Consider the following 25,555-nt stretch of genomic DNA (forward strand, 5'->3'; position numbering starts at 1 on the left):
TAGCATATATGTTACACACTCGCTACAAAGATGACACGGCTGTAGCTGGTTCACAAGATTTTATTCTCAGATCCACTGTGAAAACAGAAATAACAGTAGCATATGTGACTGATGCAATGAATGAATGTTATTGTTGATTCATCAATTTGTTATGGGCTGTGTCTGAAATCACTCAATACTCCCTATATAGAATTCCCTATATAAGGAGTAGGGAGTAGTGAATGAGAGTGATTTCGGACACGCCTTGGTCTTTAAAATGTCAGAAAGTGAAGCCTCACAGAGAACAAATTAATCCAGCAAATATTCACATTTTAGAGGCTGGAACCTGCTTATATTCAAAATTAAAATCAATTACCAAAATATTAGGTGTATAATCTTCTGACGATCGACCATTCAACTGATAACACGGATGTAACACTAAACATGTTTTACAAAATACATGAATATGGTGTATGTTTATTTAAACAAAGAAAGGTTTCAGTCTAATGACTTATGCAAAGATACAAGCTGAATATTTCACTGGACTTATCTACTCAGAATTGCAGCATTCTAAATAATATTCAACCTACATTGGAAACTTGTACACACAAAAAAGGTTCTGGGGGGCTGGTGGGGCAATGTATTCTACACTCCAGACATGTTTTTCATGGAAATGTAATTCTGAACAGCAGCTGTCCAGTTCACTGGTGGAGCCAACCCACTCCGTCTTTGCAAGTCCACAAAATGCATCTCCAGATTCTCATCACCACACAAATTGTACTGGGATGATGCTTGCATGATGCCATCAAAGTGGTGTAGGGCTTCCCAGGACACTGGAAATCCACACTCCCTTCCGCCAAACCTATGACCAGTCATAAATTGAAACATGAGTCAAGTGATTACAAATGGATCATTTAACCCCCCAAACATGCTAGATAAGCATTATAACTAAAACTCCATTGAGTCAGTTCTTCGTTAATTAAATCCTAAACAAAGAGCTTTGACTTGAGAAATTAATCTCAGGTTGACAGCAGCTCTTTCAGTCAAATATGGTCATTCTACTCACTTTCTAACACAAGGTACTTTTTGGAATTGAGTAAGATAAATCGACAGAATAGCTTTGGATATCTTCTGATTTAGGTTTTGTGTTGGAATCCATTTTTAGTCGTTTAAGACTTGAAATCATTTTGAAATAATGAGTTTTCAGACTAAATGAATCACGTTATTTATCAAGTGACAAACTTGTCATATTGGGCTGATACACCAAATTATATGAAGTCAGATATATTTTAAAGTAATATTACCAAACAATTTGAATACAAACCTGTGAGGCAGGTGGTACATGGCATCAGGTTTACCTGATGGACACTGAGACAGGCGAACAGGTCTGATGGTGTGGTTGTTCCACAGCTGTCTGTACTCATCGAGGTCTTTTTGGAAGATTCCCAAAAACACATATCGCAGCAGACACTTGTGCTCATGGCTCCCATTGAAGAGGTGCCTCTCTCTAAGGTCACTGAAGAGCTCGATCCAGAACTGAGTCCTAATGGTGGAATTCAAAACTTTTGTATTTCATGAAAAAAAGACAACTTCAAGTAAAAAGTCACAATATTTCTAGAGATGTTGAACATTTCTTGGTGCGCTCCTACATTATTTCATTTGGGAGCACATAAACTCCCTTGGGAAAATGTTAGTGTACAGCTCTAATGTAATTTCACAATTTTTTTCATCCAGATAGATTTAAAGTATTTGGGCACCTCTGTACCACACACACACACACACACACACACACACACACACACACACACACACACACACACACACACACACACACACACACACACACACACACACACACACACACACACACACACACACACACACACACACACACACACACACACACACACACACACACACACACACACACACACACACACACACACACACACACACACACACACACACACACACACACACACACACACACACACACACACACACACACACACACACACACACACACACACACACACACACACACACACACACACACACACACACACACACACACACACACACACACACACACACACACACACACACACACACACACACACACACACACACACACACACACACACACACACACACACACACACACACACACACACACACACACACACACACACACACACACACACACACACACACACACACACACACACACACACACACACACACACACACACACACACACACACGCACACACACACTATTGGACCTGACCTTAAAAGGCTATACCTTTGCTTTCTGAAGAAAGACCACCAACTCTCGATGCGCTGGTTTGCAGTTGAGGTACCATACATGTGACTGAGGGCTCCTGCAAAATCATCTGTGTGTTGAGATCGTAATGTGCAGTTAATGGCTGCCATAGTGCCGTTTTCAGTTCCACAGTCAGTGCGAAGGCGGGCTGGAAGTAGTCCAAACTCCGATACACACTGCAGGTAGTACTGCGCAATGATGCCCAGATCGTTGTTAGTGCTGCCACTCCTGAGCCACATAACTTTCCTTGAAAAGCCGTCGATGCAGCCACTGATGGCAATACCAAAGGGTTTAAGTTTATCATATCCATCAGCGTGCCACACTTGGTTTGGTCCTGCTGTGACGTATCCCCTTCGGACAAACCTTCGCCTGGAACGAAGTTGAACACCAGATGGATCTAGTCTGGAAATCGTCTGTCTAACATCCTCCCTTTTTACTGTCAGGTGATACCTTTGTTGCAATGTCTGCCACATAGCTCTGTAACCCAACAGCCGACCCGAGCCTCTCAGTTCATGTGCAACAGTTTGGTGTACAGTGCCAATGGGAGTGTAGTCTGTCCTTCTTGTTAAGCCAGCGTTCTGTAGCCTCCTCTTTAAGGTCCTCAGACTAAGAAAAATGTTGTGTCTTTTTTCTAGAAAATCAAGTATCACTTCATAAGCGTGTCCCTCCGTGAAGTACTTGTGGATGAGGCCTGCCTTGATTCCTTCATTAGATGCTGTGACTGAAGGGAAAAGACAACAGTGTCATTAGGAATGAAACTTAATAACAAAAAACCTATTAAGAAAAAAATGAAAATGTATCAGTAATGAGGAAAATACCTGAAATGTTTGATGCATAAGTGTATGTTTTCAGTATGTTCAATGCGTGAACAATTCCAGACATGAGGAGCAAAAAAGAAGAGAAATAAACAGGCAAAGGACAACATATTGGGATACTTACATAATTGGTAAGGATAAAAATACATATCAATCTAGAGGTAGCAAACAAAAAGGTACCCTTTTAATGCCTGTATTTGTGCATAAACGCATCAGAAGGCTCAACCCTCAGCACATGAAGGAGCACATAATTGGTCAACTTTGGTATTTCACCTGATTTTTTTACTTGTTGGCATTTTTTTTTATCAGTGGTTCTAAATCATGTTGAAATTGCCATGACTGACAATAATATGTGTATAGCATATATTAAAATGGCAACAAATCATATACAAATAAGACATTATCACTGTACTGGTGAAATTCTTGACTTTTAAGGAGGAGCTTACCATCTTCGAGAAAGGGAGCCAAACATTCAATGTTGCTGCCACAGGAGCCGCAAAACCTCCCAAAACACCCAGCAGTCCCACAATATGGACAATACATTGCCTGTGGAAAAAGAGCAATGTGAATGTTATTCATTTGCAATTAAGTAACAGCTACTTGGTAAGCTATTGCAGCAGGTAATGTTACCTGCAAACAGCTGACACTAATTTAACAGCAGATATCAGCTGCAATCACTTAATATCTGAACCATGCATCTACAATGTCAAAATACATTTAAAAAAAAAGAAAGATTTAAAGCCAGTACACTTCTCAAAGGAAGCACGTCTTGGATAGGATAGAGACCCTTCTCTATCTCTAAGCAGGATAAGAGACCCTCATTTATCTCTAGACAGGCACATTTAGATGACATGTTGATGGAGTCAAGATTGACTACAGGATGTTAGTGAAGATCTATACTTGTATGTATTCAATATAGGGCTGGGCAACGATTATAACGCGTTAACTTGCCCAGCCCTAATTCAGTAAAAGTTGTTCCTTCAGAGCATGTTGAGGAGAGGACCCGAGCTCGTCTGTTGAATAAAGGCATATTCAACTTACTTTGTGTGTCTTAGCATCATCTTTAAGTCCCGGTCGGCTCAGATCCGTTTGTTTAGAAAACAGCTAACGTTAGCAGATAAAAGTAGCTATGTTCTACTAACATTATACACTACACACATAATCTGCTCCCACACACAAAATAACGTCATTTAAAGTCATAAATACGGCAGCGACAGATATTATCTACATCCTGTGTAACTTTAACATTATAAACTTACCCATGAGATGTTTCCTGGAGATCCCCCAGACTTCTTCTTCTCTCGCATAAAAAACCGCATGTGCATCAGCAATAATAGTCCCCGGTAATTCACTTCCGTTGTGGCTTTTTTATTTGCATCGCAGCGTTTTTATTTGCGCGGCATTTCTGTTTCTTTTTATTTGCAGCGTTTTTTTTATTTGCAGCGTTCTTTTATTTGCAGCACCCTGGCCTCTCAGGGCCACCGTACTTCTCCAATAGTTTTTTTGCAACTATTTAGAGAGTCTACGCCCCAGGGTGTACTGAAGGACTGAGGGTGGATATTGAGAACATCACCGTCACTCTTTTGCGCAGGAAGTAAGATCTGTATCGTCATCATGGTTTGTTGTCAAACGTAGTTATTGAAATTACACTTGAAAAACATTCTGGCACCATGACACAGTTTTGTTTCCGTTTCACTTTGCAGACAGCAAACAGGCAAGGCAAAGAAAGAGGAAGAGAATGAGAGAGCTGAAGAAGAAGCTTCGCAAAAAAGTTGTGCAATACAACACCGGAGTGCAGGAAGAACATATTGATGAGGAGTTGGCTTGCAGTCTGACAGAGGGCTACATCCTACCATGGGAGAGGCATGCAAATGGTAGGATAATTGCAAGTTGTTTTTTTAGTCTATACCAAAATATGACAGAAATGGCAGAAAAAGCAATGGTGATACCTGCAAATATATATTATTTGTTATTAGTTTACATTATAGAGATCCAATGCTATCGCTACAAAGATTCGTGTCTCAGAAATCATTCTGTAATAATATAATTTATGAATAAATATTCCTTGTCCACTACTCCATTCCTTTCCTCAACCTAAAGTCAAAACCTTCTGGTTGAAGAGGTCTGTCTTTGACCAGGTAATGCTGGTCAGACGTTTGGAGGAGGAGCAGAGCATCCTGGTGAAAGAGATGTCGCAGCACATCATGCTCCTTCTGAAGGAAGTGCAAGAAGTGGAAGCACTCAGAGGACAGACTTTGGAGGGCATCAAAACCAGCAGTATGTCTGAGATCTTAACATTTGAATATTTTCATCCACTCTTCAACACATTACATGTCTTACATAAGTAGAACACATCTGTCACTGTGTCAGGCCGAAGTGAAATAGAAAATTACTGAAACTATTCATTATCAAGATCATAATCGATTATTTTATGTCTATTGACTAATTGTTAAGCACTATATCAAACATTAATCAACATATCCCATTTGGCACCCAATATATAGTAACATCCTTCAGTTTAAGATGGATTTACCTATTTTGTAGTGTTTTTACATATGCAGCATTTTACAATGCAAAGAGATTTGCAATTGTCATGGTTTGTTTACATTCAGCCCTTTTTCTGTGTGATTATTCCTCTACAGATTTCGGTGACCTGACAGAGGATGCTGCACATGGGCTCAAGAGTGTCCTCAGTCGGAGGTGGCACTTCCTCAAAAGCCAACACAAACAGGCTGTACATGCGTACAGCGGTGTAGCTGCTTTGGAATGCCATGATCTTCAATTACACCAGGACATTGAGGAGTCGGATGACAATGGCTACACTAGCCCTGAGTCTGAGGAAGAAGACCTGTAAAGGTTTCTGCCAAGCAACACAGAGGCACTGGAGAGCTCTTTCACAAGCGACGTGTCACGTCCACACGCTGGCGCACGCCATAATAATGACAAAACACACTTAAAACACACTTAAAGCCATACAGAATAAAGACATTATAAAACACTATATATGAAACTATGCACTTGTTTTGCCCGACTGAGTTCATAGTAATGTGAAAATGTGTTTATATTTTGTACTTCCGTTTATTTAAAGCGCTTTGACTTGCTGATGTGTATGAAAATAAATTGCCTTGCCTTTATATTAAACTGCCTCTTATTACTCAAACAAGTGCTATACAATGGTTGTTTTCTTGTCACTGCATTTTGTCATTCGTTGATTATGAACTATTAATGTGAATACATTGTAAATAGAGTTCATACAATAACATAATTCTTTATTTGTAACGTGCATAATGCAGGGTAAATACCAACACATTCTCACTCCCAACTCGTACTTCTAATTTTGTATTATTTTCTAAACCACACTGTGTTATTTACTCAACAATAACACACAATTATTCTTGTGTTTATTTATTTGTTTGATTGTATAATGTCGGACTTTTGGAGTCCGTCAGGACCGAGGGTCGGAGCAGCTCATAGTAGTTGCTTTAGAGAATTTTACACCCGGAAGTAAGTATTCTCTCTTCTTTGCTTTACAAACCCATCCATGGACAAACCCCGTGATAGTCCTCAAGCTCTGTGATTGGATGTTGGAGTGGCAGTGCGCCGAGCGTCCAACATCACTTTGAAATGGAGTGGAACCACGACACATGGTCCAAAACTGGAGTCGAAAGGGTCCACCCCCTCCCCCACCCCGTGACCAGAACTACACATGCTGGCTATTGTGTGTTTGGGTTCCATGTTCTATGGCACGTCTACTGGGAATTGTAGTTTTAAAAGACGTTTTCGTATTTCCCATAATAAGAAGTTGCCAGCATTAAACTGTGTACACCCCTAGAGGTTTAGGGGATAGGAAACACAGTGGTGTTATCACATTTAAAACATATAATTAATAAATGGGTGAAAATTGCTTGTGCCCATAATGGGCAGCATTAGTATACCCACATGACAGCTAAGGTCAGAAGAGCTTTATTTAACAGCTGGTCTTATGTTTGTTACCCCTCCTGTTGTCCATTGATAAGCCTTGAAACATGCACTTGTCAAGGTTCGGAGGCAAATTTTGCAAATATGGCAGTAGCCATCGATCATCTTAAGATAAGATATACTTTATTGATCCCAAGCGGGGCCATTTTTTCGTTACAGCAGCATGTGTAACAATTGGAAATATGCAGTGGTGTTTATTTGGAAATCATTTAGTATAATCACACAAATTCTATGTTTTATATTTAATAATTCTCTGTTCCTCATTTATTGGATGTTCAATACCTGACAAGGTCAGAGATGAAAAAGGTCAGAGATTAAAAACTTGGGTCGCAGGTTCCTCAACAGGGCATTACAAGACATCTATCGATATGTATGTACCTCCACCATTAAACTGTTATATTCTGCACATTTCTTAATACTATCAAGATACATCTTATAAGAGTATAATAAATATGTATAATATCAGTTAAAACAAGTGCTTCAACTTAGTTAACATTGCAGCAAAGTTGATTGTCAAGTTCCAAAACAAACTATGCAATATATTAGACGTTAAGTACTTTGTCAGACTTAATATTTGTCTGTAGATAGATACCCCCAAAGCTTTTTTCTTATTTAAAAGAAGACCTTAACTTAAGGTATTCTTTAATGTTTAAATGAAGCCTATTTAGTTTGTCTGTTTTGCACATCCTCTTATTAATATCTTTGGACGTCCTGCACTAAACTGTTTTATTATAGAGATCAAAACAGTATCTTCTTAATATTTTCATCTATATTTCTATGATTGACCTTCTACTTTCCCCCTATGTATGTACTCTTAATATTTTTATGTTTCATCAAATATAACATAATTCAACAAAAAAATTCAATAACGTGCTTTAACCACTAGTTAAAACGGGTTAAAAAAACCTCAACTTTAAAGTGTTAACAAGACAAATTATACTGCTGTTTCCAGTTTAGTTTATGATGGATGTATTTTGTTATCGACACATATATTGTTTTGATATTTGTGACACCAATCTTCGGAAAAAGTGTGTTTGGTATCTGAAATAAATTAGGGTTATGCAGGTAGCCGAGAGTGGACCGGCTCCGTTTCCACGGCAACGGTGGCTGAGGATCATGGGTAATCTAGCCTTCCGCTGTCCAAAAAGACCACAAAAAACCGAGTAAAAAACCTTTGAAGCCCCTGTACTGGTATTTAGAAGTTATCTACTGGCACTTCAGCATAGCTTAGTTAACTGGGGAAAGAATAATAACACTAAATTCCTCCCAATAAGAGCACCCCATCAAACACTGCATTGACTTTAAAATATTACTTTTCACTTTCAAAGCCCTCAACAACCTTGCCCCCACCCGTCGCCTCAGATGTTAGCTGAAGCTAACCTACTGCAGCCCATCACGACAAAGCTCCGGACCAGGGGTGACAGGGCCTTCGCAGCAGCCCCCACTCCCTCTCCAGCCACGTCAGATCCGCCAACACTCTCAAATCATTCAAACAATCTCTCAAAACTCACCTTTTCACTCTTGCCTTCAACTCCTAATCAACTAACCCCTTTCCCTTATTCCACCTAGCTTAGCACTTTCTATGTGCTGAGGATGTGATGAGGTCTTTGGATTAGCTCTCCTGGCAGTGGATGTGATGAGAGGAGGTGGATGGGGGGGAGGCGGGCGGCAGCATGACAACCTGAAATAACAGCTGACTGCCATTTTAAAGTTTGGCTGCAGCACGGTGATTGGCTGCTGGAGAATGAGGTGAAATGTAATATGTTAAAGACAACGCCTGTGATGAGCTGATTATATGCAGCTGCGGAGTGAATGTATATATATATATATACCCAGTCTTCCTGAAAGAACTTGCGCCGAGCTTCATTTTACATCAATATGCAATTCACCTGTGAAATTCATTGCCAGTGGCCATAAAACAATGCAACAATCCTTCAAGTCAAAAAAAGGTTAAGTCTGTTGCAGTTGTTAAACTGTTGCACTTTATTAATTCCATACAAACACCAAAACATTTTGTTTTGTTTGGCAATGGGATTTGCATGGGGTGGGAATCAGGCTTCTTGCCAGGATGGAGGCCAGGACATACCACTGAGAAAAAAATAAAATAAAGGGTCGAAGAAGAATTAGTGAGCAGTAATACACATTCAATTGATTTTCATTAGGCTACTTTAAAATGTGGATACGGTTTTAGAAACGTTTGAAGACAAGTGAAGTATTTGGTATTCCACTGTATGGATGCAGCGATTAACCAATGTCACTTTTAACAGTTCAGCTACACTGAGTGTTTTTGTTCTCACTCTCTAAACAACTACATTATGGTACGTTAAGGTTCATTACAGCAACTGTTGCTCATTGAAAAATATGGAAAACGGGTTAATCGTGTTAACAAAGGTAAATAGGCACAGCAGCTGAAAATGCCAAAACGTTGTGGAAAAATCCTATAAAACCTCTAATTATAAGAACACATTCATCCATCCTTAGTGTCATAATTGTAAAATCCTGACAAAGGTGATGTTTCCTCAGACTATTATCATAGCATCAAAATGTAAAATCATTGCATCCCTAGAGCCTTACAGCACAACATTTCTAGTGAATAATAACTCCTCCAACAGGCACATTGTATTCCAAGATAAGGGATCAAATAGCATTTGATAGATAACAAACAGTCTATAGATCCCCTTGGGGAAATTATATCATGATGCGTTTGTTACGTTACAATTTGATCTGCCCAATAATAGGGTACTGATATATTACCCTTTGTTGTAGTTTACGGTTTCACCACTTGATTGTCACTATTGTTAATTTGCACTATCTGTAGATGAATGTCTAATCATAATTGTTTGTCCTAGTTCCTTTACATATGTTGTTGTTTGGTGATTATTTGCTAATACTTTAGTAAGTGTGGACTTAACGCCAGAGTAGCTAACGTGAACCTGGTGTCTCTGTGTTTTAATCAAATATTGACACAGCTTTAATTAAATAAACTACCTAGTTTCAATTTATCGTTTAGTGTGGACTTTGCACATTTAAAATAACTTGTATATAGCTGGTGCTACAGACAGCAGAACTTTTTGCATTTTTCTTTAACAAATGCCACCTAAGATAATGGCGTGCCAACAATTACCACAAATGTTAACAGCACACATAGATGTAATTGTACAAAAGCCAATTAACATACCAAATGGTGCAGGGCTCCCAGTCATAAAGGTGCTCCGTCCCCCCCTGTGGCAGGCAGACAAAGACATTGTACATCTGTATGCTCTTTGAACTTTCACAAGTACTTATGATATATGTATTGTTCAAACAGTTTGCATATATTTAAAAATATAGTCGTGAAAAAAGAAGTCTAACTGACTAGAGGGATTTACAGGATGTTTACACAAATAGCTTAATATTGTGAATTGGACAACAGCATTCCTTCAAGGTAAGATAAAGTAATTGCTATACAAATTCAGAAAGTTATCCAACAGCAAACACTGTCATCATCAATCATTTTTCCTACCTTTCGGTTCCTTGTCCTTATTATTTTGTGGACAGGGAACACCTCGAGATGGTTGTGAGAGCAATCTGTAATTGTATGGAATACATTATTAACAGGTAAAGTACGTTTTGTATAGGGCTCAACTCAGAATGCACAAACATTTCCACTGTGTGACATAAGCACATTTAGTGTTTCCTACTGAGAAAACACAGAAGTTTAAGAGTCTACACATGGTTTTATTCAAAATCTTAGCTTCTCTGCCATTCCTTCGGGATGTTGTTGTGTGTGCTAATGGACTTATTACATCTTACATTGCTTGCTACTGAGTGGATATGTTTTAGTCTTATATTCATTACACTGGGACTTGGGCTCTGTAGCACTATATTACATTAAGCAATGATGTGCAAGCTTTCTATTAAATTATAAAGTATAGAAAGGTTTTAATGAATGTGACTTCAGCTTATCAGACAACATACATACAGGTTACTCTGTTGTGTCTTTGTTTTAACTCAAAAATGTGCATGTGTGCAAATCATAAATATAGCATCCATGCATAACAACCTGGTTTGGTGGTGGGTGGGTGCTGGGAGCCTGGTGTGGTGGTGGGTGGGTGCTGGGAGCCTGGTTTGGTGGTGGGTGGGTGCTGGGAGCCTGGTTTGGTGGTGGCTGGGTGCTGGGAGCCTGGTGTGGTGGTGGGTGGGTGCTGGGAGCCTGGTTTGGTGGTGGGTGGGTGCTGGGAGCCTGGTGTGGTGGTGGGTGGGTGGGTGCTTTGAGCCTGGTGTGGTGGTGGATCTGCTGTTTCCTGTGGTTGCTGTCTATGGGTGATGGGTGATGGATGGCATGGCACCAAATTTAAGATGTAGCTTCCATCGAGCAGTTGGTTGGGTGGTTCTTGGGGTGGTGTTGGTGTGTCAGGGTTCTCCTCTTGGTCTGGGTTGAGTCTTGTCCAACCTACAAAGGGTTTGGAGTACAAATCTGTTTAAAAGCCCACATATTTATTTATTATGTATAATACCATAATGTTGCATTGGTTAGTTATCTGTTCATATATAATATATTTATACATATCCACATCTGTTTATACAAGATTTTCATTCATGCCTCCCCATATTAGTATTTCATTTGACTTTCTGTCTTATCTTATTCTATTTTATAAGTATATATTTGACTTATTCCTGCATGTTAGTTTTGCACCTACGTTGTTGGACTAGTTTCTTCTTGCACTATTTTATTTCTTCTTGTACTGTTTGTATGCTGCATTGTTGGAGGAGCCCGGGAGTTAAGATTGTCATTTCCAACAACTACGCTGTAGCGGTGCATATGACAATAACACCTTTGAACATTGAATGTTTGAAAACAAGAAGATGGAATACACACACATACATTATAAAATATGAAATTAGGCCAATGTGCAAAACATGCAAACAAAGGCAACCCTAATCAAGCTAAACTGTAACAAAAAAAGATTGATTGAGTATGATGTCACCCACAGGTATCTGTTTGGCATTAGGGCAGAGGAGCCAGAGAAGCTAGGGTTGTCCACAGAGCCACTGCTCAGCGCAATTTATTTGAAGAAGAAACACATTTTTTTTCTGACTGTGTGACTGTGACTCTGATTGTGGTGGAAGATGTCCCAGAACACTTGTCCCCTCTTAATTCTTACATGCAGGGGGTCCTAGCAGTGCCAGTGGTCCACCATGCAGCATTATGAGTATCATACAGTAATTAAATGTTTACAGCAATCAAACTGATCGCTTCAATATTTGCAAAAGTCAATGGTATCCCCCACACTGGGTTATCATTGGAAAATGGAAGTTTGATAAGTGAACAAAATGTATTTATTTAAGTTTTGGCCTGCAATATAATTAGGACTCATAGGCTTTATTATATGTATAATGATGCTTATAACATGTATTTCTATAATCTGGCTTCAATTCACCACCTCACCATCTGCATAGACAATTTCCCCTTTCATCATAATCTTCTGTCAATTAAAAAAAATACATAGATTACAACTTTTGCATGGGAAGTGGCATACACCTCTTTCAAGCCCTGTTTTGTGCATACATAATAGTTATAAATGAGACCCCAGCTCTTTAAAATTACTCTCTTTGTTGCTTTGAAATAAACAGGACAAATCAACACCACACATTGTATAAAAGATAGTCAATATACGCATGAGTGACTCGTGCAGATGGTTATTAAATAAATGCAATCTCACCTGCAACCATCAGCTTGAAAATGGCCTACACATTGTCGAGGCATGTCTTGGCTGATGGGCTAAACCGGGCATGCATGGGCATCAAAACCTTCATTTTAGATGTCCGTAGCACCCTCTTGGTAGGGGGATACGCCAGCAGCAGCAGGGGCTTCAAGCCAAGGGCATGAAACTTCTCCAGCTGGGAAAATAATTGTTGAGAGGTAGAGAGATAAATTAGATAAATACACAAAACTGTTGTTTACATTTGAATTTATCCTAATATCCTGGCATCATAATAAAAACAATGATTTGTTCATAATGTTTTGTTGGATACATTTGGGATTTTTAACTTATGGGACACTTTCTAAACTTCCTACACATAATAGTTAATTCTGTTTGAAAATCATTAATCATGAATTATATTCTCATTAATGATACAATTAATACTGTGGATGTGAAGCAATACCAGTTCATTTATAATCCTCTGTCAAAGTAATAAAACTACTTTTCACACTTTTGGTGAATGAGATAATTCTGTAAACTACATACCAGAAGGGCGGTTTTTACTCATGGATGACAACTCATGGATGACAACCACTGCTTCTGCTGGCTTTGGAATTTGTCCATTTTCTTTTATGAGTCTCACATTGTTTGGCTGTGGATGTTCACATAGTGGGCAGATTTTATTTCCACAGTAAAAAAATTATCTACAGTTTGGGCAGGTCTTTTTTTGTGACCCTTCAGCCATTTGTAGGATTAAAAGAGAAAGTGAGAGAGTGATTGAAAGAGAAAGTGAGGGGGAGTGATAGAAAAAGAGACAGTGAGAGAAAGAGTGGCTCTTAAAAGTGCCGTTGGTTTTATATGTGTGTGTGCGTGGATATGTGTGTGTTGGTGATAGTAAGCGTTGTAATGAAGCTGTAAAACAGGAAAAATAAATAGGATTATTTAGAATAACAGTAACATCTGTGCAATACTATATGTAATGATAATTAATCTGTGCATTACTCTATATGCAATAATAATTAATCTGAGCATTACTCTGGCACACATTATGCATTTATACTGTGCATATCAGTGTTTCCCCTACCATTGTCTTGGAGGGGCGCTGTCCCCGAGAACGGAGCCCCGCGCTCCCCCTGAAATTCAAGGTGTTTAAAAACACTTTTTTATAAAACATTTTAAATGTATATATATATATATATATATATATATAGCACCAAATTGCAACTAATCTATATCTACTGTCACTTTTCACATTGAACATGTGTTCTTTAAATAAATTAAATGCTTTCATTTTAAGTTGTGAGTTTAGTATTTTTGACCCTAAGAAACACTGATGCATTAATCAATAACAATAATCCACAGCTCCTCTCTCCCTTCAGCCAGCACCCCCCTCCCCCCAAAGCAGTAAACCTAGGGGAAACACTGCATATTGTTATATTATGCACATATTTTTACATACTTGTTTTTCTTATATCTTCTACTATATATTTTAATTCTACAATGTAACAATCCCAATTTCCCCCGGAGATCAATTAAGTATTTCTGATTCAGAGTGGGACATTGGGTGGTCCCCACTGGCCAGTCAAATCCTCTGGAAAAACTCCAGTTCCACATTTTTGTTCCACTCCATCGCCGATGCCATTTAGCCACCTATTAAAACTCTGTGTTGAACACTGTCTTTACAACACATGTGCAAATACATGCATTTAAACATATTTTTCTAGCAGGCACCTCCACTATCCAACTTTGCCGGGGACAGCTAATGTCATGTAGCTGTATGAAGTATAAATGCTATCCAGCTAAAAACTTTGACCGGAAGGCCGGAGGCCGCTTGTAGCTGGTAGCTGGACGTGGCCGCTACAGTAGGTTGCGCGTAGCCTATTGTAAAAGCTAAACACACTACAAAACTCAACCTTATATCCAGGAATGAAACGCTATAGAGACTGTGCTACAGTGGAATAAATAAAAGCAATATTATTTCGTGTTTTAAAGAAATAAACTCCCCTTGATTTTAGATACTTACTGTGTAGTCCATTGTCAGATGAAATTAATGAAAGTGAGGTGATTGTGGGTAACGTAACGTGGCTACGTCACGTTGCCGTCAAGCGCGACGTAACGTTGCCGTGGTAACGACGGAATGTTCTTCTGGTTTATTGTTGTTATAATAAAAATGATTATTATTACTATTAAACAAAAAGCATTTAAAATACAGTCAGTAGCCATCGTCATTCCGATGTGGGGGGAGTGGTTTTCTCCATCATTATCATCATTATATATTTTTTAAATGACTAATATTGGCCTACAATACCCCTTTATTGATCAAATAGGAATATATCGGGCGGACGGCCCGGGGGCAAGGCAGAGTTCAAAAAGGGGAATTCGGACGGATGGCCCGGGGGCAAGGCAGAGTCCATGGAGGGAATCTCGGGCGGACGGCCAGGGGGCAAGGCAGAGTCCGAGGAGGGGTGAAGACCAGACAGCTCCGGAGGCCGGTCAGGAGCCGGTGTCGGCAAGATCCCCCATGGAAGAGGACACAGGACCGGCAGGACCCCCGGCAGGAGAGCAGTCGGCGGAATCCCCAACGCGACAGGACATGGAGTTGGCAGGACCCCCAGCGGAAGAGTAGTCGGCGGGACCTCCAACGTGGCAAGACATGGAGTTGGCAGGACCCCCGGCAGAAGAGCAGTCTGCGGGACCTCCAACGGGACCAGACATGGAGTTGGCAGGACCCCCGGCAGAAGAGTAGTCTGCGGGACCTCCAACGGCACAGGACATGAGGTTGGCAGGACCCCCGGCAGAAGAGTAGTCTGCGGGACCTCCAACGGGACAAGACATGGAGTTGGCAGGACCCCCGGCAGGAGAGTAGTCTGCGGGACCTCCAACGGCACAGGACATGGGGTTGGCAGGACCCCCGGCAGAAGAGCAGTCCCCTGTTCGGGACCTCCAACGGCACAGGACATGGGGTTGGCAGGAACCTCGGCAGAAGATCAGTCTTCGGGACCTCCAACGGTTCAGGACATGGGGTTGGCAGGACCCCCGGCAGAAGGGCAGTCTGCGGGACCTCCAACGACACTTCAGTGGGTTGGTTCGCCAACAGAACCCGGGAAGCTGGCGTCGGACGGACAGCCAACAGGAGACGAGGTGCTGGAGTCGGCCGGTATGCCGACAAGACACGGGGAGCTGGCGTCGGACGGACAGCCATCAGGACACGGGGAACTGGCGTCGGACGGACAGCCAACCGGAGACGAGGTGCTGGAGTCGGCCGGTATGCTGACAGGACATGGGGAGCTGGCGTCGGACGGACAGCCAACAGGGGACGAGGTGCTGGAGTCGGCCGGTACGCCGACAGGACTCGAGGAGCTGGCGTCGGCCGATGAGTCAGCAGTTGACGAGGAGCCGGAGTCGGGACCATGGTTACTGGAGCCGGCACTGAAGCCGGGACCATGGCTGTAAGGTCCGGTTCTGGAGCTGGAAACATGGCTGTAAGGTCCGGCTCTGGAGCCGGAAACATGGCTGTAAGGTCCGGTTCTGGGGCCGGAAACATGGCTGTAAGGTCCGGTTCTGGAGCCGGAACCCTGGCTGCTGGGCGCGGAGCGGAAGCCTGGACCCTGGCTGTGCAAGCCAGGCAATGGAGTATGGAAGCAAAGCTGCGTGGGCCGGCACTGGAGCACGGAGCCATGGCTGCTGGGGCCTGTTTCTGGGGCTGGAACCATGGCTCTTGGGGCTTGAGCTGCTAGCTTGGCCTTGCGACTCCTCCTCTTAGCAGCCGCCTGAATACTCTGTGGACCTCCATAAGCCAGACGAGTTCCAGAATATGACTCCTGGACAGGAGCAGGAACTGGGGCAGAAGCATGGGTTGACTGCAGACGGAACCCACCGAGGCGTATGGTGCCAGGTTGGGAATTGGGAGGCCGGGAGCTAGCATGTTTGGGGCTAGCAGGCCGGGAATCACACACAGGGAGGATCTTTGAAATCCAGCCTGGTAAGAACTTCACCATACCTGGTTTCTCTCTAGCCATCTGGCACGCCTCCGACAACACAGCATCCCGCTGCTGAACTCCAGGTGCTCTCTTCCATCTATCCGAGCAGTTAGCCAAAAAAAAGGAAAAATGTAATAATTCCGACTCGAACGGATCTGCTGGGCCCATTTCTTGGTCGGTTCGTACTGTCACGGTTTGTGAAACAAGCAGGACCCAAATGCAGATATAAACTGAAAATTCCTTTATTTCAAGGCTAGGATATATATATACAATGACAAAACAGAACTCTCACCGCAGAACTAGTCAGGGAACAAGACGAACCGACCAAGACAGACAGACAACCCAGAACTTAATTACACACAAGACTAATCACACAACAAGACACAGGTGAGGAGGGAGGAGAAAACACAGGGGCCCAGGTGAACATAATCAGACAATTAGACACACCAGGGAAACTAATGACAAGAGGAAAAACAGAGGGAAAAGGACCAGACAATAACCCAAAGGAAAACATGACATGGAAAACAGCAAAAACACCCAAACCTACAAAACTATAAACGTGACCTAACATGAGAATCGTGACAACCACGCAATGCGGTGTTAAGGAGTCGTGGAGTCACGCATTCTGGTGAGATCAAATAAAAGCAATAATTGTGGCTTGCTCTTGAGTAAGAACATATTTTCATGAACCACACAGCTTCCGGTCTTCCTATAACACGTAATGCCGTGAGACTACCAATAGACATACATTGCTTTTAAAATCGTGCTGTGCAACACGAAAAAAAGGGGAAAATTGTGTTGGTGAACACGAATCAATAGATTAAAAATCGTGTTTGTGAACACGAAATACCATGAGACTGGGTTGTACAGATGTAGAGATTCATTTCAGACAGTTTGAAACGCGAGAGCCGTGATTGGTACGTGATCTGCCCTCGCTCAAGGGAAAACCTCCAGCTTGACTTGAGACCGCCCCCGTGATAGATAAATGTAATTATAATGAAGCCAGCTGCAATGGATCATTGACCCACCAGGGGGTGCAGTGGGGTTCCACACTGGAGCTCATGTGAAATAAAGTGAGATACAGTATGCTGGATGTACAGCGGAACTTTGTTAAGATCCATATGTCACGGATATCATACTACTGTGCTAAATAAGAGACATACAATCATTTACAAAACATCACCATGTTTTTATTTAACAAAATAATTTTGTTATTCGAAAAAAACGAACGGGAGGAAATGCAGCCCGGCTCTCGATTTTTAATCCTAATTTAATCATCATCTTCACCACGATCATTTATGTTTATGTTCGCCGAATTGACATGAAATCACTGACACATATGAATATACTGTATTCAACTTCATTAAAACGTTATTAACATGCCTAAACTCAGTAATTCACCAAAAATATGTATATTTTAATGGAGTTTCGTCAGTCGATCAGGATCCCAAAGTGTAGCGGAGGGATCCTCATCTGGATGAAGGGTGTTATTTTCCCCATAAAGAACAAGTCGCTGCAAATTATCCCGCTTATTACATGGCCACATTCTCAACAAAGTAACGACATGACTCCCAATATTAATTGAAATGCTTTTATGAATTTAGAAAATGTTTTTATTGATTTAAAAAATAGTTGTATGTATTGATTTAAATTCACATGCATCCGCTAAGAAAAATAGTCCGTTGTTACAGTTTTTTAAACAGTCTGAATGAAACGGCAGCTCTCAGCTGTGTATTTACACAACTAATGGCCCATCAACCACAGCTCTCTCCCCCCTCCCCCCCTGATCTTTCTTCTCCAGCAGCTAAATTAACAGTAGGTTACTCTGAGTGACCATAGACTGTATGTGACAAGTTTACAGTTAGTGACGTAACAACACCATACAAGCTGGTGGGTTGAAAGCAATACGGGAGGTAAAAATAACTAGAATAATTGTGACTTATTTATTGTGGCTTTTATGTTTTTACGTATAACATTTTATGTAATTCAGGCTTATAGTTCACCCTTCTCTAAAAGCCTTCAACAATGACAATATTCATTTTAATTTAATAAATCCTTCCAACACACATTGTAAAAAATAGCCTACTGTAAGTTAAGAAATCATTTCAATATGTACATCTTCTGATGTAAAAACAATAACATTATAAATAGTAACATAGCTGAACATGGTATTGCACATTTAGCTTTGAGTGTTACTGACCTGAGATGTTTTTATTGCATGAATTAAGGTGACTGAGGATTTTTAACATACAGGGATGCAAACTCATCAGGTATGAAAAAGGTGACAAGGATCCGAGCCCCCGGCTCCCCCACCCCACGGAATGACAGAGGATTTTAGCAGTCAGAACTAAAGCAGCAGTGTTAATAATAACAGAAACGCCAAAGAGTCACATCTAATAGAAAATGTATAATAGCATTTATTTTAAATTGTGGAGCAGTCAGTTTATAATTTTGGCAGCACTGTTGAGCATTTTGAAAATGTATTTTCATGCCTCTGTGCAAGGCTTAAGTCTTTTTATCTTTATAGCCACATGGTGTAAAGTAACTAAGTTCATAAACTCAACAAGTACTATACTTGGGCACAATTTTGAGATACTTGTACTTTATTTAAGTATTTCAATGTTTTGCTACTTTGTTCTTCTACTCCACTACAGTTCAGAGGTACATGGTGTACTTTGACTCCACTACATTTATTTAATACCTTTAGTTACTTCACAGATCTGGATTAATTAAGTGAAATATAATCAAGTGTTAAATCAGACTTTAGTTCCACCTGGAGTAAATCCACAAGCTACCCTGCAGTATACAAAGTCATTCAAACTAGCTGCACCTTTAGCAGCTTTGAGAACACTTTCATGATCAATCATTATAAAACATATCATATCTATTATTCTGAAATGGACCAATCTGCACAATGACTACTTTTACTGTCGCTACTTTCACTATATTTTGATGATAATACTTTTCTACTTTTACTTGAGGAACATTTTGAATGCAGGACTTTTACTATAACAGAGTATTCCTACATTCTGGGACTATTACTTTTAGTCAAGTACAAGATCTGAGTACTTTTACTTTTACTCAAGTACAAGACCTGAGTACTTCTACTTTTACTCTAGTACAATATCTGTGTGCTTCTACTTTTACTCAAGTACAAGACCTGAGTGCTTCTACTTTTACTCAAGTACAAGATTTGATTACTTCTACTTTTACTCTAGTACAAGATCTGTGTGCTTCTACTTTTACTCAAGTACAAGATTTGAGTACTTCTACTTTTACTCTAGTACAAGATATGTGTGCTTCTACTTTTACTCAAGTACAAGATCTGAGTACTTCTACTTTTACTCAAGTACAAGACCTGAGTACTTCTACTTTTACTCAAGTACAAGATCTGAGTACTTCTACTTTTACTCAAGTACAATATATATACTTATACCACCTCTGTTTATAGCCTATGAAAAAAACTATTAGAAATAGAAGGCTAAAGCTAACGTTAGCAGATAGTGACAATGTATGCTAGCTAGCTCAACGATTCCTAAAATAATATTGCCACAGAAAAACTTTTCAGTTCACATCACGCTCTGCCGCTCCGACAGGGAGCTCTGCTCTGAACACCTGAACAGCCCGTTCTAACAGCTGTTCACCAGCGGTCCAGTCTGTGCCACAGTGACTCCGGACGCACAATTAATATTAACGAACGCACCCGTAGGTAATGTAGCTGCTGAAGCTAGACCATCATCTCGGAGCAGCAGAGCCTTATCATACATCCATGAGAGCAGAGCCGACAGGCAGGAAGACTCGAGCACACAGCTCGTACTTCATTATAATATATAAAAAAAGAACACCATGCGTGTCATGATGGCACATAACAGCTCACGGCCGAAGATTACTCCGGGTCCCAGCCCCCCCCATATCCCAAAAATATTTGTATTGCAGATCTACATGAAATTACATGAAATCCCTGACAAATATGAATATACTGTATTCAACTTCATTAAAACGTTATTAACGTGCCTAAACTCAGTAATTCACTAAACATATTTATATTTTAATGGAGCCTCGTCAGCAGATCAGGATCCCAAAGTGTAGCGGAGGGATCTTGAAAAATAGTCCGTTGTTATCGTTTTTTAAACAGTCTGAATGAAACGGCAGCTCTCAGCTGTGTATTTACACAACTAATGGCCCATCAACCACAGCTCTCTCCCCCCCTCCCCCCCTGCCCCCTGATATTTCTTCCCCAGCAGCTATATTAACTGTAGGTTACTCTGAGTGACAAGCTTACAGTAGACACAACACTGTCATTGCAAGTGACCCTCAGTTAGTTGACTTTTATGTTCAACTGCTAAATTTGTTAATGATAAAAAAGGGCTTCTACTGTACCTAATTACCTAAACACTAGAACCGCCAGAGGTTTTTGTATAGGCCTACCTAAAACCGTCAAATTCCACTATTAGAATGCAATTTTTAAAAACATAGCATACATAACACACTTTCAGGAAAAGTCACGGACTGGGAGACTTTAATATTTTATTGAAAAAAAGTGACATTGCACACACACAACACACATCACACAAATTGACCCGATTGGTGGTTATATTATTAAATAAACTCACTAATTAATGAAACCAGTTCAATACGCATTATTCTTATTCTTATCATTCTTTATGAGCGCAGAAATAGTCTTAAAATCAGATCTGTTTTTTAAATGAAATCTGACGGCAGGCAGTTAGCTCTGATCACCTATGACAAATGCGCCGCACCTTATCGCTGGCCATTCAGCAACAGACACTGTTCGAAATGGGGGGGAGCTAGGAGGAGCTTGGCTCCCCCGAAAAGGGAGGGAGCTCCCCTGAAGGCTGACTTTGAGATAAATAGGGGGAGCCCAAAACAATCGTGCATATTTGTGTCACACAGATTAGAAATGTTGACTTTCTGTAAATAACAGTTCTTGAAATAAATAATAGTTATTGTTCATTACAGATTCTGAATATTTGTTTTATATTTGTGAATATGTCTGGGTGTTGCCATCTGTAAGTGGCGGCGCTGCATTCTTACTTACGTTGCTATGATTATGGCGGTGATGCCGGCGCGGTATTTGAAATGTTCATATTGATATTTTTTTAACTCTGGCTGTGTAATAAAGAAATATGGCAAAACGAAAACAGCCAAGCGTCACAGCTTTTGGATTCACAAGCAAAGAAGCGAAGGAGTCTAAAAATGACAACGTGAACGGAAAACAACTTTTAGTTGGCCGGCTGTAAGCGGTGTTAGGGTCGAGTTTGACAGCTCCACACAGAGGGAGAGGCCTGCCGATGCGGAGCCTGAAGAGGCTTCAACAACGGCCACATCCGCCGGCATAGTGACACCGTCTGTATTAGTAGAAGAGTGTTTTTATAGCAATTGATCGCATCCGCGCTGCTGCGCCAGTCAACAGAGCGTGCGTGTGACATATTTAGTAGCAGGATGTGCTCTGAAAAATAGGGCTCCCCGAAAGCAAATGGGTAATTCGAAAACTGACAGAGCTCCCTCTATACAAATCAAACTGTAGACGGTGTGAAAGCACCTATTGTTTTAAATAATGGTCGGAATGTGACCTGTGAGCCTTCTGAATTACCGTGGGACAGCACATTCTAAACTAAAATGTTCAATCAATAAAGTAACATCTTATCTTATCTTAATAATATCTTCATATTAATAATACTAATAAATCATACAGTATGTGTCCGAAAGGGAGCAGGAGGAAGCAAACACAAAAATATACTGCATATTAAAGCAAACGATTGTAAAGGTTAAAGTATGAGCATAACAAATAAAGAAGTGTAATGTAAACATTTACATTATAATTATGATTATTTAATATATAAAGACTATATATTATTGAATTACAAGATTAGATATACTTTAGTTGATCTAAAATATTGATGTGTTCAAATGCTCTTCAAAACACAACTGAAAGTCCATGAAACTTGTCTTTCTGTATTTGTGAATGAAGCGCCATCTCCTGGTTAAAACCTGAAATTGAAAATCTGGCAACGCCCTCTTGGAAAATAGTGGGAGGGCTTAACATTCCTCTATACTGGTCTTTGGCAGGCCGTAGGCAGGAAGCTGTAAGCTGGAGTCTGAAATGAAGTGCTACATCTGTAGTACCGGTTCTCGATACCCATCCCTAGTTTTGACTGAACTTTCTTACTGTTCACATATAAGTAAACATTACGTTTGAATGATTTAGTGAGCTGGTGTTATTTTTTTCAAACGACAAACCGCATGTTGGCTATTTCAGCACCACGCGCTGTACACCTACTTTTTGATCCACTATCAGCGTCAGTGCACCCCGCTGCCAGATTGTGCCTGTGCTGTGTGTCATTCACTCTCAACATGGATAAAAGTACAATAAGAATTCTTCAGGTGTAGGTAGATTCTCTATTCTGACATTATAGCCAATATGTGCGACTGTCGGTTCACGTGGAATGACTGGAGATGAGAACCCGCTATGCAAGCACTAAGACTGAAACAGTGGTGGAGTGTCAAAAATGGGCTTTATTTTAGAACAAGGCACAGTCTAGGAGTTGGAGAGGACGCTGAAGGAGAATCCTGGAACCGAGGTTCAGACCGGGACGAGGAGCTCAGAGAGGGGAGACGAGGACAGACCAGGGAGGTGGCTGGACGTGGCAGGCGGAGCGGCAGGTGTGTGAATCACTGGAGAATAAACGAAGAACTGGCGAAGACTGAGGATGAGAACCAGGGTTTTAAGCAGGTGAGTACTGGCAATCGGTGAGATGAACAACAGCAGGAGCGGTGGGGAGACGGAAATCCAAATGTAGGTCAGCCACGCCCAGCCAGGAAGACAGACAGACAAAAACAGAGGAGGAAAAAGAGGAAGGCCGCACTGTGGATCCTCACATGACCTCCGCCCGGCTGTAGCCACACAGACCACAGAAGGCGCCATTACAGAAGATAATGGCGCAGTTCTCCACCTGGGCGTTGGCAATAATAAACTTTCGATCTGTAGAGGAAGAGAAGAAAGGATTTATGTGGGGGACCAAAGCACAATGAAAACACACACTCATAGATCGGCCGCCGATCGATATATCGGCCGATATTCACTCTCTGCCGATCGATCGGTGCTCTCTATAAAGGCCGATCGGGAGAGCCGATCACATGAAGTAAAATACATGACACTTTTCTCTGTGCAAAAACAAGCTCGCCAAAATGGCTCGCCAAAATGGCTTCACCGGTCTGGCAGTATTTAGGGATGGGAATTTGAAAGCAAATTTATATTCGAATATTCGACCCCCCAAAAAAAGGTTAACCGGTTAACCGAAATGTACATATCTTATAAAAAAGAAATGTGGTAAGCATTTTTTTTCAAATTCTTTTTAATTTTTTTTTATTTTTACCCAATTTTTTTTCAATAATGTTTGGAAATAAATACATACAATGTTCAAATAAGTGTAGAAACCAAGTCGAATTGGTCAAATGTATTGAACTGGTGATCACAGTTTGACAGCTATGGGCCTACAGCTTTCATGTGCAATTCACAATCAGCCCAGCTATAGAGAAGACCCTCTTAGCTGGAACGGAGGTTGCGGGTATAGCAAGGTATAGCATTAAGTTTAATTTGGCATAGTTTGACCTCTACACCGCACTCACTAAGCTGGTCGAAATATTTCCACACATTACTCCTTTTTGACGCCATGTCTGTTGTGTAGGACTCTTCTTAGAGTGTAAATAATTACCGGACTATGACTGGTAAAATATGTTGAATACCGGAAAACTAAATCTCTCCAGTCAAAATGTGTATGTACTTTCCCGCCACACACGGTTGCCAAGCAGTGCTTATTGTTGTTTAGGCTGGCCACTCATGTGTCGCGAGTGTTGACAGGGGGCGGGGGAGCACGCTCATGAACTTTTAGCGCCGGAACCTCGCAACGGCTGTGGAGCGCATTTGCGCCACATTTGGGCCTAAGATGAGGTTTGAGTCTGCGTGATCTGCGTGTAGGGAAGGGCAGCAGCCATATCATTGGCTAGAACTAGCTAGATCTGATGGATTTGGACATAAACACGAGTGAAGTATAACCGGACACGAGAGAGAGAGACCTGCAGCTCTGCCCGCTGTGAGGGACCGGTGAGCGGAGCAAAACACACCTTTAGACGTCAACTAACACATTTAGCTATGGCACTGTCATTGAATTATTCAATTTGATAATATGTAATCAACTTTGGCATCACTCCCAAAAAAAAAAAAAAAAAATTCATACAAATATAACTCATATTCGAATACTTTAATAATGATTCGAATACCTGAATAATTTCGAATATTCTAATATTCGATTAATCGTTCCCATCCCTAATTTTAAGGTGTACGAAAAAGACAATAAAATAGGGGTATGCAACGTGTGTGAAGCAGAAATCCTGCAGCTCCGCTCGCTGTGACGGACCGGTGAGCGGAGCAAAACACACACTAAGAGTTAGACCTAACACACTTAGCTATTTTATCTACATCTGGAACTAGCTAAACTAAAGTAGTTATATATATATATGTATCTTCACTGTCGGGTCACTCATTACTGGATCAGTGAGCTGCATGAGATGGATAGGGACCGGCTGTCAGGAGAGAGAGAGAGAGAGAGAGAGAGAGAGAGAGAGAGAGAGAGAGAGAGAGAGAGAGAGAGAGAGAGAGAGGAAAAGAGAGTGCTTCCGCTCATTTCTCCCGTGTTATTCTCCAAAGTTAATGTAAACTTGAATAATGTACTTCATTTGAATGTAATAATTATGTTGGTTGTTGTTTGTGGAA

The 25,555-nt window shown here is 40.9% G+C and overlaps 3 protein-coding genes across 6 annotated transcripts in view; 1 reads left to right on the forward strand and 2 right to left on the reverse strand.

Moving 5' to 3' along the window:
* LOC307020546 (uncharacterized protein) overlaps window positions 1-6,260 on the forward strand; it is a 28,951-nt gene extending 22,691 nt beyond the window's left edge. The window contains exons 4-6 of the mRNA XM_079651991.1: window positions 4,823-4,993; window positions 5,220-5,396; window positions 5,762-6,260. Coding sequence (XP_079508117.1) covers window positions 4,858-4,993; window positions 5,220-5,396; window positions 5,762-5,973 — 525 coding nt within the window. The 5' untranslated portion in view covers window positions 4,823-4,857 and the 3' untranslated portion in view covers window positions 5,974-6,260. The remainder of the gene's footprint in view (window positions 1-4,822; window positions 4,994-5,219; window positions 5,397-5,761) is intronic.
* On the reverse strand, window positions 45-4,826 carry LOC307020544 (uncharacterized protein). Of its 4 annotated transcripts, none has more exons than XM_079651986.1 (5): window positions 4,379-4,826; window positions 3,566-3,665; window positions 2,284-3,025; window positions 1,304-1,522; window positions 45-841 (listed from the first exon to the last, which is right to left on the reverse strand). In XM_079651986.1, exons 1-5 carry the CDS (start codon window positions 4,442-4,444, stop codon window positions 625-627), a joined length of 1,344 nt encoding a protein of 447 aa, XP_079508112.1. In that variant the 5' UTR covers window positions 4,445-4,826; the 3' UTR covers window positions 45-624. The 4 variants fall into 4 exon arrangements, with proteins under 4 accessions (XP_079508112.1, XP_079508113.1, XP_079508115.1 ...); XM_079651987.1 differs by having other exon boundaries at window positions 4,161-4,826; XM_079651989.1 differs by lacking the exon at window positions 1,304-1,522.
* Window positions 6,261-8,793: 2,533 nt separating the features above from the next.
* Window positions 8,794-13,867, reverse strand: LOC307020545 (uncharacterized protein). The gene is made up of 6 exons (XM_079651990.1): window positions 13,328-13,867; window positions 12,800-12,977; window positions 11,140-11,529; window positions 10,600-10,664; window positions 10,276-10,319; window positions 8,794-9,185 (listed from the first exon to the last, which is right to left on the reverse strand). Exons 2-6 carry the CDS (start codon window positions 12,807-12,809, stop codon window positions 9,149-9,151), a joined length of 546 nt encoding a protein of 181 aa, XP_079508116.1. The 5' UTR covers window positions 12,810-12,977; window positions 13,328-13,867; the 3' UTR covers window positions 8,794-9,148.
* Between the last annotated feature and the right edge of the window lie 11,688 nt (window positions 13,868-25,555).

This window comes from Notothenia rossii (genome assembly GCF_949606895.1).
Source record: "Notothenia rossii genome assembly, chromosome: 9".
Taxonomy (NCBI): Eukaryota; Metazoa; Chordata; class Actinopteri; order Perciformes; family Nototheniidae; genus Notothenia; species Notothenia rossii.

Excerpts from the sequence above, each read along its gene's own strand:
- LOC307020544 (XM_079651986.1), bottom strand. The coding sequence starts at position 4,444 with ATGCACATGCGGTTTTTTATGCGAGAGAAGAAGAAGTCTGGGGGATCT. Across the intron at positions 3,026-3,565 it reads GGCTCCCTTTCTCGAAGATG|TCACAGCATCTAATGAAGGA; the intron begins GTAAGCTCCTCC and ends TTTTCCCTTCAG. Across the intron at positions 842-1,303 it reads ATGTACCACCTGCCTCACAG|GTTTGGCGGAAGGGAGTGTG; the intron begins GTTTGTATTCAA and ends GACTGGTCATAG.
- LOC307020545 (XM_079651990.1), bottom strand. Across the intron at positions 10,665-11,139 it reads CCCACCCACCACCAAACCAG|ATTGCTCTCACAACCATCTC; the intron begins GTTGTTATGCAT and ends ATACAATTACAG. Across the intron at positions 9,186-10,275 it reads TGGGAGCCCTGCACCATTTG|TGGTATGTCCTGGCCTCCAT; the intron begins GTATGTTAATTG and ends TTTTTTTCTCAG.